At 41.2% G+C, this 15,911-nt stretch overlaps 1 protein-coding gene across 5 annotated transcripts in view; it reads left to right on the top strand.

The window, feature by feature from the left end:
• Positions 1 to 15,911, top strand: part of vti1a (vesicle transport through interaction with t-SNAREs 1A) — a 504,072-nt gene that overhangs the window by 21,185 nt on the left and 466,976 nt on the right. For all 5 annotated transcript variants that reach the window (XM_039776469.1, XM_039776448.1, XM_039776459.1 and 2 more), the window contains exon 2: positions 7,133 to 7,191. In XM_039776469.1, the coding sequence (XP_039632403.1) occupies positions 7,133 to 7,191 (59 nt within the window). The remainder of the gene's footprint in view (positions 1 to 7,132; positions 7,192 to 15,911) is intronic.

The raw sequence follows: 15,911 nt of genomic DNA, 5'->3' as shown, positions 1-15,911 counted from the left end.
CTGCAACTGCTTAAAATTCATCACTAGTGACAGGATGTGGCTATTCTTATTGCTGTGGAAATTTCACTTAATATAGCTGCTTTATAGTACCCTATGCGTACAACCTTATCTGCATGTAGACAGCTGCTTTAAGGAAAGGACTTCCTAGCTCTGTGTAAGTAGACCAAACAGTTAAGCTACACCTGTGTCAATTATCAAATCATGTGTGCACTCACCGCAGTTCTTTTATTATGGGAGGCTTCCCTGCTCAGCTGCTAACCCCTGCTGCAATATGGCATTTACCCATACCAGGAGCTCTTATCACTGTACTGTACTTTGAATATATTATCACAGAGTTTCCTATGTTTATTATTTTGGTTTGTCTATGCTACAGTTACTGTTAACTCTATTGCTGATATGAGTGTAAAGTATTTACATCCTTACTTACATGTGGATGTCTGCCTCAAGCAAAGAGACTTGCAAGCTATGCACAAGCAGACCAAATGGTTGTCTTCAGACCTGAGCTACACCTGTGCAATCACCAAAGCAGGTGCCTGCTCACCATGTGGCTTTCTTTTGAAGACGTCCCTTCTTAGCTGCTAATCCTTGTGGGAATCACTCATATCAGGGGCTGTTAACATTATACCTTGACCCAATCTTCCTTTTTCTTTCAGCTGCTCCCATTTAGAGATCACCACAGTGGATCAGCAGTCTCCATGTATCCCTGACTTTAACATCATTCTCTGCCACACCGGCTGCCATCATGTCCTCCCTCGCCACATCCATAAACCTTCTCTTTGGCCTTAATCTTTTCCTGTTTCCGGGCTGTTCCATCGTCAACATCCTTTACCCGATGTACCCGTCATCTCTCCTCTGCACGTGCCCAAACCATTTCAATCTAGCCTTTCTCACGCATTCACCAAACTGTCGTTCCTGTGTTGTCCCTCTAATATACTCCTACCTAATCCTGTCTACCCTTGTTAACGCTGAGCAAAAATTTTAGCATCTTCAACTCTGCCACTTCCAGTTCTACCTCCTGTGTTTTCGTCAGTGCCACTGTCTCCAAACCATACAACATAGCTGGTCTCACTACCATTTTATAGACACTCCATTTCATTTTTTCAGTGAACTCTTCTATCACAAATCACTCCTGTCACTCTTCTCTACCCATTCCATCCTGCATGCACTCTTTTCTTCACCTATCTGCCTCACTCTCCAGTCAAACAGTCTAAAATCTATTTTATTATGAAGCAGAATTAATAAAAAACACAGCAAAAGTAGCAAATATATTTGAAAAGAGTCTTAAAAGTTTAGGAAATGTATTTGAAAAGGAGTCTAATTAAAAATAATTATGCTGAAAATAAAGGTGATGGAAGACAAGTCTTTTAAAGTCTAGGTACAGAGTTGCTTCCGATTGTTGTTCAGTCCACAGATGTCTTGCCAGTTTCTTTGGGTTCTTCTTTCTTTTGTTGATCCCTTATCTTCTTTCCTTGCTCTTTCTCTTTCCTGTTCTGTTCTTCCTTTTTCTTTCAGTATTCATTCCAAACTTAAAAGCCTAACTTGAGGCCAAATTAACAATGCATAATCTATAAGTGTTTAAATTTTTCAGGCTGTTTGTCCATTCAGATCCTAATTACCAAAGATCTAATACATTAGTAAAAGTATTCATAACAATCTATTTTTTAAGATTCTAAAAGATATAAGGTTTAAGTCAGTAATAATATAGAATTTAAAATCAATCTATATTGGTTATATAAAGAATTACATAAGAATATGTTTAAAATGGGTTTTAGAGTCCAGAGTTTAAAAGTTTAAGGAGACTGTTTAAATACAATCAAAATGTCCACGTTGTCTAATTAATGACTGTTTACTCAGATGTTATTGCTGGCAGGTTAATTAACTTTAGTTTCATGATACTCTGTGTAGGCTACAGATAAAATAGGTAAACTGCTTAGTTCATTCTTGTGAGTTTAAACATTAAACTCTTTATATTATGATTCCCAGCGTAGGCCATGTGTGTTCACAGGTATATACACAATGGATGTAGTCTCACATCAAGTCTCCAGTGGACATTTACACTCCATCACTGATTTTCTGGAAGAATCTGCTTTCATCCATCCATCCATCCATCCTCTTCCGCTTATCCGAGGTCGGGTCGCGGGGGCAGCAGCTTAAGCAGAGAGGCCCAGACTTCCTCTCCCCGCCACTTCTTCCAGCTCTTCCGGAGAATCCCATGCTCCCAGGCCAGCCGGGAGACATAGTCCCTCCAGCGTGTCCTGGGTCTTCCCCGGGCCCTCCTCCCAGTTGAACGTGCCCGGAACACCTCACCAGGGAGGCGTCCAGGAGGCATCCTGATCAGATGCCCGAGCCACCTCATCTGACTCTTCTCGATGCGGAGGAGCAGCGGCTGTACTCTGAGCCCCTCCCGGATGACTGAGCTTCTCACCCTATCTTTAAGGGAAAGCCCAGACACCCTGCGGAGGAAACTCATTTCAGCCGCTTGTATTCGCGATCTCGTTCTTTCGGTCACTACCCATAGCTCATGACCATAGGTGAGGGTAGGAGCGTAGATCGACTGGTAAATTGAGAGCTTTGCCTTACGGCTCAGCTCCTTTTTCACCACGACAGACCGATGCAGAGCCCGCATCACTGCGGATGCCGCACAGATCCGCCTGTCGATCTCACGCTCCATTCTTCCCTCACTCGTGAACAAGACCCCGAGATACTTGAACTCCTCCACTTGGGGCAGGATCTCTCCCCAACCCTGAGAGGGCACTCCACCCTTTTCCGCTGAGGACCATGCTCGGATTTGGAGGTGCTGATTCTCATCCCAGCCGCTTCACACTCAGCTGCGAACCGATCCAGAGAGAGCTGAAGATCACGGCCTGATGAAGCAAACAGGACAACATCATCTGCAAAAGCAGTGACCCAATCCTGAGTCCACCAAACCGACCCCTTCAACACCCTGGTTGCGCTTAGAAATTCTGTCCATAAAAGTTATGAACAGAATCGGTGACAAAGGGCAGCCCTGGCGGAGTCCAACTCTCACTGGAAACGGGCTCGACTTACTGCCGCAATGCGGACCAAGCTCTGACACCGGTTGTACAGAGACCAACAGCTCTTATCAGGGGTCCGTACCCCATACTCCCGAGCACCCCCACAGGATTCCCGAGGGACACGGTCGAATGCCTTTTCCAAGTCCACAAAACACATGTAGACCGGTCGGCCAAACTCCCATGCACCCTCCAAGACTCTGCTAAGGGTGAAGAGCTGGTCCACTGTTCCGCGACCAGGACTAAAACCACACTGTTCCTCCTGAATCCGAGGTTCACTATCCGACGGACCCTCCTCTCCAGAACCCCGAATAGACTTTTCCAGGGAGGCTGAGGAGTGTGATCCCTCTATAGTTGGAACACACCCTCCGTCCCCTTTTAAAGAGGGGACCACCACCCCGGTCTGCCAATCCAGAGGCACTGTCCCGATGTCCATGCGATGTTGCAGAGACGTGTCAACCAAGACAGTCCTACAACATCCAGAGCCTTAAGGAACTCCGGCGATCTCATCCACCCCGGGCCCTGCCACCAAGGAGTTTTTGACCACCTCGGTGACTTCAGTCCCAGAGATGGGAGAGCCCACCTCAGAGTCCCCAGGCTCTGCTTCCTCATTGGAAGGCATGTTAGTGGGATTGAGGAGGTCTTCAAGTACTCCTCCCACCACCCATAACGCCCGAAGTCGAGGTCAGCAGCGCACCATCCCCACCATATACGGTGTTGACACTGCACTGCTTCCCTCCTGAGACGCCGGACGGTGGACCAGAATCTCCTCGGCCGTCCAAAGTCGCTCTCCATGGCTCTCCAAACTCCTCCCATGCCCGAAGTTTTGCCTCAGCAACAACCGAAGCGCTCCGCTTGGCCTGCCGGTACCTATCAGCTGCCTCCAGAGACCCACAGGACAAAAAGTCCTATAGGACTCCTTCTTCAGCTTGACGGCATCCTCACCGCCGTGTCCACCAACGGGTTCGGGATTGCCGCCACGACAGGCACCACCACCTTGCGGCCACAGCTCCGTCAGCCGCCTCAACAATAGAGGCACGGAACATGGCCCATTCGACTCAATGTCCCCACCTCCCTCGGGACGGGTTGAAGTTCTGCCGGAGGTGGGAGTTGAAGCTACTTCTGACAGGGGACTCTGCCAGCCGCTCCCAGCAGACCCTCACAACACGCTTGGGCCTACCAGGTCTGACCGCATCTTCCCCACCATCGGCCAACTCACCACCAGGTGGTGATCAGTTGACAGCTCCGCCCCTCTCTTCACCCGAAAGTGTCCAAGACATATGGCCGCAAGTCCACGACACACCACAAAGTCGATCATCGACCTGAGGCCTAGGGTGTCCTGGTGCCAAGTGCACATATGAACACCCTTATGCTTGAACATGGTGTTGTTATGGACAATCCATGACGAGCACAGAAGTCCAATAACAAAACACCGCGGGTTCAGATCGGGGCCATTCCTCCCAATCACGCCCTTCCAGGTCTCACTGTCATTGCCCACGTGAGCATTGAAGTCTCCCAGCAAAACGAGGGAATCCCCAGAAGGTATGCCCTCTAGCAACCCTCCAGAGACTCCAAAAGGGTGGATACTCCAAACTGCTGTTCGCGATACGCACAAACAACAGTCAGGACCCTTCCCCACCCCGGCGGAGGGAGGCCACCCTCTCGCCCACCGGGTAAACCCCAATGCACAGGCTCCAGTCGGGGCAATAAGTATGCCCACACCTGCTCGGCGCCTCTCACCGGGGGCAACTCCAGAGTGGTAGAGAGTACAGCCCCTCTCAAGGAGATTGGTTCCAGAGTCCAAGCTGTGCGCCGAGGTGAGTCCGACTATATCTAGCCGAACCTCTCACCTCGCGCACTAGCTCAGGCTCCTTCCCTTCAGAGAGGTGACATTCCACGCCCCAAGAGCCAGTTTCTGTAGCCGAGGATCAGACCGCCAAGGTCCCCGCCTTCGGCCACCACCCAACTCACACTGCACCCAACCTCCTTGACCCCTCCCATAGGTGGTGGGCCCATGGGGAGGAGGACCCACGTTACCTCTTCGGCTGTGCCCGCCGAGCCCCATGGGTGCAGGCCCGCCACCAGGCGCCGCCATCGAGCCCCACCTCCAGGCCTGGCTCCAGAGGGGGCCCGTGACCAGCGCCCGGCAAGGGAAAACGTTGTCCAAGTTTTATTTTCATTGGAGGTTTATTGAACCGCTCTTTGTCTCATCCCTCACCTAGGACCAGTTTGCCTTGGGTGGTTCTACCAGGCATAAAGCCCCGGACAACATAGCTCCTAGGATCATTGGGACACGCAAACCCCTCCACCACGATAAGGTGACGGTTCAAGGAGGAGAATCTGCTTTCAGTCCTTTTGTATTTTCATTTTTGTATGCATTTTACTGTTTGTGCCTCTTTTGGTTCACCAGACATAAAGCTTTTTTTTTAAGCAAGGTTTCATTTTAACTCCTTGGAATCTTACGTTTTAGTTATACTTTTAAGGTGAATCTATTACTGCAACAATCATTTCTGCATTGTAGATCACCCAAGAGCTTTCAAATAAGAAAACAAAAAGGTTGGGGTAGATGCATTTTCTACAAAATCTAAAGGTACATTGTTCAGCATATGTTAAAATGTTTTTTTAGGTTTTGATCTTGTATCGTCCAATTTACAGATAATCATGTGACAATCTTTGTATATCACACATTTTTTCACCACTAATACAAAAGATTGATCATTATATTTTTTCAGTTATCATTTGAGGTTGAATTTTGAACGTGCAGACAGGCATACTTAAGGCAATGAATGCTTGACTGTTTCTAACTGCGATGTTGCTGGAACACCCTTGGACTTTCTTGAACAAAAAGTGAATCTTTGTGTCTTTTGCAGAAAAGTAGAAGCAAATTGATTTATGTCACATGCTTTAAAAACACAGGTTTTTAAGTAGACAGTTGCAATTTTTTTGGTTGTAAATTAGTATACAACTGCAATGAATACGGTGAACATGTCTGTAGCATCTGTTTTTTGCAATTGCAGGAATTGTACACATATGCTTTTTTGTCAGTTTGTACAGTATGGTGCCTTGTACATGATGCAAATAAATTGATTAGATAGATTGGAAGTAAGTACACTAATTAAGTGGGAAATTTAGGTTTTTACAGAAGCTCTACAAATATTTTAACACATAACAACAAAACTTCCTCTCAAATATAAACAACAATTGCAAAAAGAAGAAAAACTCTGATGTGGCTACTGATAAGAGCAGTCATAACAAGGAGTTATAAAGCCAAATTGATGTAGGTATGAAGTACCAGTGAGTGTTTCAAATTGGCTGAATAATTTGCTGGCTGAACATATTTTAATAATGGTGTGATCAGAGAGCAGTTTTCCAGCATGTTAATATAATCCTTCTATATAAAAGCGGTCAGGGTTGTCCTTCCGTCCCATGAGTGCTACGCAGGCGCAGAGTTTCACACACGCCCCGTCCATTTTGCAATTCACAATGGGATTTGTAGTTTCGTTTTTCCAGGTAAAAGATGATTTTCTACTCCAGACTGTGCGATATCTTCTTCTTCTTTCTTACTATATAAAAGCGGTTGGGATTGTCCTTCCGTCCCATGAGTGGAAAGCGTAGCGGTATTCTGCTTATCACAGACTTACTACTTGCAGCTTGCGGTACGAAGTGACATGATGTGAGCAGAGTTCTGGTGCACCCATTGTTCCCTTGCTTTTGTGCGCGATGCGCTGGTAAAATAGACAAAATTATGTCTCTGGAAATAATTAATGTTGATGGAGTACAAATGCCTCACCGTGTAGTAAATATCAGGGGGGTTCAAAAGGGTGACCTCAATATAGAAAAAAAGTTTAAGTTTCATCATAAAAATAACAGAAACTACGAGTATTAAAGTAATACCGCTCAAATGCAATATAACCAAATTAATGAGTTTGTATAAAATATCAAATTGATCTGCATATTGAATTGCCTTAAGAAGTGGTCAACTTAAAAGTCGGTCACCTTAAAAGGCGGGTCAGCCTAGTTATAAATAATCATAAATATGTTTTATATAAAATAAAATTCTAAAATCAACTAAATAGTAAAAATATTGTTTTTTTTTTTAGATGAGAAGAAACAAATGGTGGCCAGTGTTGAGAAACAACTTGAAGAATCTAGAGAACTGGTGAGCTGGTTTTATTTTTCTTGAATTTTTAAAGTGAGCCTGTATAGTGCTAGTGTTTTACGATGCTGGATTTGTTAGTTGCTTGCTTAATGTCCTATCTTTAGGAGGCCTATATCAGCTAGAAATGCCAATTAATTTTGCACAGTAAGCTCAAAGTGGCAAGCTTGTGTTGTAGTAGTGAACTGGAGGATTCATTAATGAATGGGCACTACAGCTTTAGTGCATAGTAGACTCTAATCCAAAGAGATTCAGACAAGTGGGAAGCAGTCAGATGTTAGAGGTTTCTAACCAGTTTTTAGGATTTTATGGAGCTTTATGGTGACTCTGATAATTGTGAAGTGATAGGCAGGGATGAGGACCTCAAAACCTGTCCTCAGAAAGAGTGATGAACTCAGTTATTAGGCAGATTAAGTCTTAGACTGGCCCTAATGACATGCATTTGTGATGGTCTTATTCTGAACAAATAACATAAATATGGGCATGCTGCTACTTCTACAGGACAAGTTTAAAGAGGTAGGTATTAGGTGGGGGAGCAGATCAGATAAGATGTTCTTTTCAGAGGTTCAACCATGCAGCAAACTAGGTAAGGCTGACCTGATTATAAGGGTTTGCTTAAACGTTTGTATAGGGCATAAGTTTATCGACATTGAGTTACCTTTTGGAACGGATAGGACATGTACTGCTGTGCTGAATTACAGATGAACCACTGAACCAGATGGGCCCTAGTATATTGGGAATGTGTACTGTATATGTAAGTTAGTTGAGCTTTCAACTAGTGAAGTTGGGGTGGGGGGACTGGCTGGGAGTGTAAGACAGGTCAGGTTATAACTTCACTTAAAAGAATAGAAAATAAAATCAGTGGTACATTGAAATGATCAAAAATAAAATGAATCAATTGGGATTTAATGTAGCAGCACATAATCATGGGGTCATAACAGTAACACAAATCTGCCTGAATTTGAGAGATGTGTATGTGTATAACATACACTGATGAACATATGAACTAATTGAAAAGGTGAAGGAGTAGCCATTTGTCTAAGTGATAATTTAAATGCATGTCAGCCTCTTTCAGTTAGTCAGCCATTTCTTAATAAGGGTATTTGGATTTCTAGACAGCATCAAGGGTAGAGCCCTGACGTTAAGAATGTGTTCTATACAGTGCAGATAATATTAGCAATATCCAATATATCTTATTAATAATGCAAAAGCACAAGTTTAGAAGGACATAAGTGTTTTAATTGAGGCTTTAATTACACAAATGTTAACTGGGAAAACTCATTTAACAGTAGAGCATGACAAGAGGAATTCACAGAGATCAGTGATTGTTTATAAGCATAGTATGTTAAAAGAGCAACGAGAAGACAAACCTGTCAAGATTTGCTATTCTGTTAAATATTTGAATAGAATTCAAGGGGTAGAGGTTGCCAAGTCATTAGCATCAAATAATCATAATACAGGGTGACACAGAAAAACGGGAACTTTTGAAATGTGTAGTGGCAGCCATGTACAGTTGGCAGCACTGCGGAACAGGGACCTTGAGCTGTAAACAATCTTGCCATTTAGTAATTTAGTAATCAATTGCAAGGCAATCAATGCTAGCTGTGTGAGAATTGTTCAGTAACCGTGTCATCTCAAGATTCGGTGACATTCCCTGGCCCTCAAGATCACCAGATTTGTCCGTTTGTGATTTTTTCTTGTGGGGCTACCTTAAGAGTCGGGTCTACACGACTCAGCCAAGGACACTGAATGAACTGAAACAAAGAATTCAAGATGAAATTCGTGGTATCCCAGCTGAGATGTTGCAGCGATCAATGGGGAACCTCAACAGCAGATTGGAAGAATGCATACGTACAGGAGGACGCCATCTACTAGATGTAATTTTCAGACATTGATATTTGGATTACTGTCTCTTAAAAGGCAAGTTGTAGTGGTTCAATTGCTGTCAATAAAATTTTTTTGTTGGATTTCTTCTATTTTTATTGGGTTTTTCAAAAGTTCCCGTTTTTCTGTGTCACCCTGTACATTTCTCAGTGCTTTTGCAGAGTGCATCAACATTCATTCAGCTCTGCAGTTCCATTCACAATTCACAATTCCCCTGGCACCATTGTTGCTCAGCCTCTACCCTTCTTTGTTCAAAGGACATACTTTTTTTGGTTTCCATCCATCCATTATCCAACCTGCTATATCCTAACTACAGGGTCATGGAGTTCTTGCTGGAGCCAATCCCAGCCCACCGCAGGGTACACACATACACACACCAAGCACACACTAGGGAAAATTTAGGATCACCAATTCACCTAACCTGCATGTCTTTGGACTGTGGGAGGAAACCCACGTAGACACGGGGAGAACATGCAAACTACATGCAGGGTGGACCCTGGAAGCGAACCTGGGTCTCCTAACTGCGAGGCAGCAGCGCTACCCACTGCGCCACCGTGCTGCCCCCTGGTTGGTTTATGAACAGCTATTAGTTTTTTTATATTTTTATTGATTTTAATTAGAAACAGATAACATTAGATACAGTAAAAACAAATTTGACAAATCCAAGCAAAATCCGACCCCCACCCAAGAGAAAAAGAGAGGAACCAAAATGGTGTTCTTTTCCCTGAAATGGAAACTTATTCTTAAATGTTATTGATTAGCTCATTCCATAATTTAAAAAAAGGTTTTTAACAGATCCTCTAGGTTAGAATTTGATTTTTTCCAATTACAAATAGCATAGAACATTGGTTACCCACTGACTTAAGAGTGGTGGGGTGGGATTCTTCCAGTTGAGCAAGATAAGTCTAGGTGCCAGTGGTATAGTAAAGGAAATTACTTTTTGTGTGTCCTTCTCCACTTAAAGCCCATCTACGAGTAAACCAAACACAGTTGTTAATGGGGTAGGAGTGATAATGACACTGAGTCTATCTGATAGGCATGCATGCAAAGATTTTTGTCCAAAATGTTGTTAATTTAGTGCATGGCCAGAATACATGGCCCAGTGAGGATGGAGCTAGATGCAACGTTCACAGGTTGAATCTTAACCTATCACTGTTTTGGATTGAGATAGATGCACTCGATAATAGATTTTAAGTTGAATGATTGAATGCTTTGCACATGTGGATTTATTCTATGCATGGCTGCATTCCACTCCTTTTCTGAAATGTTAAATGACAGATCCTTTCCCCAATGTACTTTGGGGTCTTTGAATGGAAGAGACGTTAAAATATTTTTATAAACTGTAGAGGTGCTATCTGAGTCTTCAAGACTGATCAGCAATTCTTCAGGAATAGAACAAGGTAAGAAGATGAGGAAAATCAGGCAGTTTCTGTTTAGCAAAGTTTCTAGCTTGAAAGTAGTGGAGGAATTATGTTAATGAAAAGTTGTATTTGTAGCATAATTGTTCGTAGGATACAAAGACATTATCTATTTATGAGTCTGTAAGTATTTTAATCCAGGACATTTTCCAGACATTGACTAGTATATATGTTTGAGAGGGTGGAAAAAGATGGTTATGTTTTTTAATTTTTAATAAAGTTGCAAAAACCTCAAGTAAACTTTTTTCACATTGTCATTATGGGGTTTTGTGTATAGAATTCTGAGGAAAAAAATGAATTTAATCCAGTTTGGAATAAGGCTATAACATAAAATGTGGAAAAAGTGATGCGCTGTGAATACTTTCTGGATGCACTGTACCTGCTGAGACCTCTGAGGATGCATTTGTCTCAAGAAAATAATCAGTTTGCTTGGATATGAATTTTGTACAGTTCTCATCAGCTAATGACAGGAGGTTAAGATGTCATCTATGAGACGTGTGCGTAGGACGCAGTAATTTAGGCTCCATTGATCAGAGGGGCATAGTCAGAGGTAACAATAGCGTTGTACTTACAAGATTTGAAAGAGGTCAAAAATTATTGACTATGAGTAAATAATCAATTCTTGAGTAACAATGATGTACTGGTATTAAGAAGGAGTATGCTCTTAGGTTAGGATTTAAGACCAGCTATTCTGGTTCACTGGGAAGAATACCACCAACTATGAAGTTTACTTTTAGGATCTATATTTAAAAAATAAAGCTGTTAGATTTTAGCTTTAGCAAGGCAAACTTTGAGCAGATGCAAGACATTCTGAAAAAGATAAACTGGGACAAGATTTAACTGGATACAGTTATCATCAAGCTACATAAAATGCAGGATAAGTTCATCATGAAATTTAGAAGCTTTAAGAAATGAAACATACGTAACTCAGCAGTGAATAAATAAGGAGCTAATAAAGAAATTTCAGAGGAAATTAGCTGTATCATATGTATTTGGATACTGCATCAAGCAATATCTGCAGGACTTCAGAACATGTGGAAACAGTGGTTAAAAAGGATATGAGGAAGGCTAAAAGGATCTTAGAGAAAAATATTGTGGAAAATGCTAATGTACACCAAAAGATATTCTTTCAGTATTTTATTAGTAAAAGAACAGTTGAGGAGATGAATGAGGAGGAGGAGAGGAAGTGTATTTGGAACGGAATAGTTGAACATTCAGGTAATTAAAAATCTAATTGTAGATAGAGAAGTGCTGCTTAGATAAAGTATTTAAAAAAAAACTATGCACAATGGAGAAGCTACAAAATGTTGTTACATTATATATAAAGGGAATTGAGGTAATTAAAGTAACTATAAGCCAGTATGTTTTTAACATGTATCTGATAAATTAGTAGAATTGTGTATTAAGAAAAAAATTGCGCAGTACATTAAAAAAAAGCATATAATTGAGTAGTCAGCATGGCTTTTACACCGAGATTGTGATCTATACTAATAAAAGGCAAAGCCCTCACTCACTCACTCACTCACTCACTGACTCATCACTAATTCTCCAACTTCCCGTGTAGGTAGAAGGCTGAAATTTGGCAGGCTCATTCCTTACACCTTACTTACAAAAGTTGGGCAGGTTTCATTTCGAAATTCTACGCCTAATGGTCATAACTGGAAGGTATTTTTCTCCATTAACTGTAATGGAGTTGAGCTGGAATGACGTGGGGGTGCGGAGTTTCGTGTGACATCATCACGCCTCCCACGTAATCACGTGAACTGATTGTCAACACAGTGTGTAGAAAACCAGGAAGACCTCCAAAAAGTGCTTAAGAAAGCATGCATTATATAATTGAGAAGACAGCGAAAAACAATAAGAAGCGAGCGAGTGACATATACTACCATATTCATGACTGCTGCTACCTCGGAAAGAAAGCAAGGTGTAAACCTAAACTTTAAATTAAGTTCATAGACAGGCTACGCTGGCGTTTCACATGCCCACAGGTAATGCGGGATACAAGTTTAATGAGAGGACGCAGGATATAAACGAGAGTTTTGATCACTTTGTAACTAAGTTAAAATTGTAGGTGAAGGGGTGTGCTTATGCAAATTCCGAGACTGTGTTTGTGGGGGATTGACGGATAAGGCGGGTGGGGGAGTCACGTCATCATATCCCCTCCCATTTACCTCATTTCGCTCTGAGCTGAGCTCAGCGCCGCCGTCTTCCGAAGCAACTTCGTCACACTGCCACCAAATACTCCCAGAAAAATCCACAAGTTAATACACACGCTGTTTCTACAGTTTCTCCACACTGAATCCTCCAGGCACTACTTACAAAAGGTTACATTGACAATCGTGTTACGTTATTTTAAAATCTTTCCTTTTCTTAGCACAAGCACAGCTGAGAAGCTTCGATGCATGTGCTCCATAACGCGTTAAAAAATAATGCATTTAATCACACTTTGCATTACAAGCAAAGGGAGCTTTTGTCAATGCATGATTTCCTGGTACACGATTACATTGATCAGTGCATCCCGATTCATTTTACCCTCGCACCACCTTAGTTTGAGAAGAAGTCTGAAAAATATGAGGTTAACACAGAAAAACAGATCACCAATTCAAGCTTTATGAATAATCGATTAAGCCATCAATAATTGTTTTGGTAAAGCCATCCTCCTTCCATTTTATAATTTTTCCGCCACTAGCCATGATTAAATGAACGGTAAAAAAGTAAGAGCAAAGCGAGGTGACTTATTTAGGCAGGCATATATATGACAGCAACACTCATGACAATGTCAATCATGTTACGTTATTATTAAAATGTTTCCTTTTCTTTTCATTACTTCTTTAACACACTACTTCTCCGCTGCAGGTAGCGGGTATTTTGCTATATATATAATATATGAATGACCTCCAAAAGCGCTGAGACTTTTGATATCATGAGCGTGTGCAAAAGGGGTCTCCTGCCCAGCAAAAGTCGAGCAGCCAGCGCGTGCATAGCTGTGCCGGCCTTTGAGACGCTGACTGCGCTTCTGCCTTAAGTCAAAGTGAGCACTTTTAATTTTTTTCATCCTCCCCCTGCGCTATAGCCCAGACAAGTGCAAACATGGGACCCCTTTTCTACACGCGGCAAACTAATATTAAGGCGATTCACACTTTCTTTTGCACGTTACGATTATGAGGTTGTCAGCTCGGATTATGAAGACACGCATACGAGTGGAGGACTGACAGTGCCATCACAGCCGATTAATGGCGGGGCGTCTCACCAGTCTACACAAGACCCACCCCAAGACTGTCCCAAAAGGCGATCATAACGTCAGCGAACACATCTCTCTATACTATATAAAAGAAAAAGGCAACTTTCCTTTCTTTACACCTTTTTTCCTTTTATCCCAAACCAAAGCCTTTCTCTCTTAACACTGCAGAGGACACAAAACTAATTTTCTTTAAATGCCGGTAAGGCACATTACCAGAGGCACAAATTTGAACGTTCACATAGAAAATGTAATTTCTATACCACAGCCGTCGTGTAGCGCCTTTCAAAAGGGATCTACTACCGAGAGATGATCCATATACATTTTAGCTGCTGTTAGTTACTTACCTGTTGTGTTACACAGTCTTTAAAATGTAGTTTACCAAATCACTCCAGTAGTGCTCAATGTACCTGTACTTCTTAAAACGTTAATGTTTTACTGTTTAATAACTTATAGACTATATTTTATTATTTTCCCTTGCACTCAGTGACCAAAGCTATACACACACATATAGACACATACAAACATACACACAAGTATATGTATGTGTATATATATGTATGTATGTGTATATATATATATATATATATATACAAACACACACCCATCTACATTATATATATATATATATATATATATATATATATATATATATACACACACACACACACACACACACACACACACACACACACATACATACATACACACATATATAATTTGTGTGTGTGTATGTATGTGTGTGTATATATGATGTAGATAGGTATGTATATATATAAGTGTATATGTAGATATGTATATAGATATGAAGATATGTATGTGTACTGTATATATATGTATATATATATGTATGTGTTTGTGTGTGTATATGACAGCAGCAATCCAAGCTGTGAGAAAACAGTAAAAAGGAGGCGTGTCAGACGTCGTGCTACATTTTCTGATGCAGCTAGATGAAAAAAACTTTGTGACGCTGCCGCCAAATACACAAAACAATTACTTTGACAATCATGTTACGTTATTTTCAAAATGTTTCCTTTTCTTTCTCTTTCCTTCTTTAACACACTACTTCTCAGCTGCCAATATATATATATATATATATATATATATATATATATATATATATATATATATATATATATATATATATATATATATATATATATATATATATATAGATATATATATAGATAGATATATAGATATATATATAGATAGATATATAGATATATATATAGATATAGATAGATAGATATATAGATAGATAGATATGAGAACAACACTCATATCAATGACAAAACAATTACATTAACAATCATGTTACGTTATTTTTAAAATTTTTCCTTTTCTTTTTCGTACCTTCTTTAACACACTACTTCTCCGCTGCGAAGCGCGGGTATTCTGCTAGTTTACTATAAACAAAAGCATATGATCAGGGAGGTACATACAGTTAGGTCCATAAATATTTGGACAGAGACAACTTTTTTCTAATTTTGGTTCTGTACATTACCACAATGAATTTTAAATGAAACAACTCGGGTACAGTTAAAGTTCAGACTTTCAGCTTTAATTCAGTTGGTTGAACAAAATGATTACATAAAAATGTGAGGCAACTAAAGCATTTTTTAACACAATCCCTTTATTTCAGGGGCGCAAAAGTAATTGGACAAATTAAATAACTGGAAAAAAAATGTTCATTTCTAATACTTGGTTGAAAACCCTTTGCTGGCAATGACAGCCTGAAGTCTTGAACTCATGGACATCACCAGATGCTGGGTTTCCTCCTTTTTAATGCTCTGCCAGGCCTTTACTGTAGCGGCTTTCAGTTGCTGTTTGTTTGTGGGCATTTCTGTCAGAAGTTTAGTCTTCAACAAGTGAAATGCATGCTCAATTGGGTTAAGATCAGGTGACTGACTTGGCCATTCAAGAAGTTTCCACTTCTTTGCTTTAATAAACTCCTGAGTTGCTTTGTCTGTATGTTTTGGGTCATTGTCCATCTGTATCATGAAACGCTGCCTATTTGATTTGACTGCATTTAGCTGGATTTGAGCAGAAAGTATGTCTTTGAACACTGCAGAATTCATTCGGCTGCTTCTGTCCTGTGTCACATCATCAATAAACACTAGTGTCCCAGTGCCAATGGCAGCCATGCATGCCCAAGCCATCACACTGCCTCCACCGTGTTT

This window comes from Polypterus senegalus, chromosome 1, assembly GCF_016835505.1.
Source record: "Polypterus senegalus isolate Bchr_013 chromosome 1, ASM1683550v1, whole genome shotgun sequence".
Lineage (NCBI taxonomy): Eukaryota > Metazoa > Chordata > Cladistia > Polypteriformes > Polypteridae > Polypterus > Polypterus senegalus.
The sequence above is the reverse complement of the archived record's forward strand: the minus strand, read 5'-3'. Positions and strand labels throughout refer to the sequence as shown.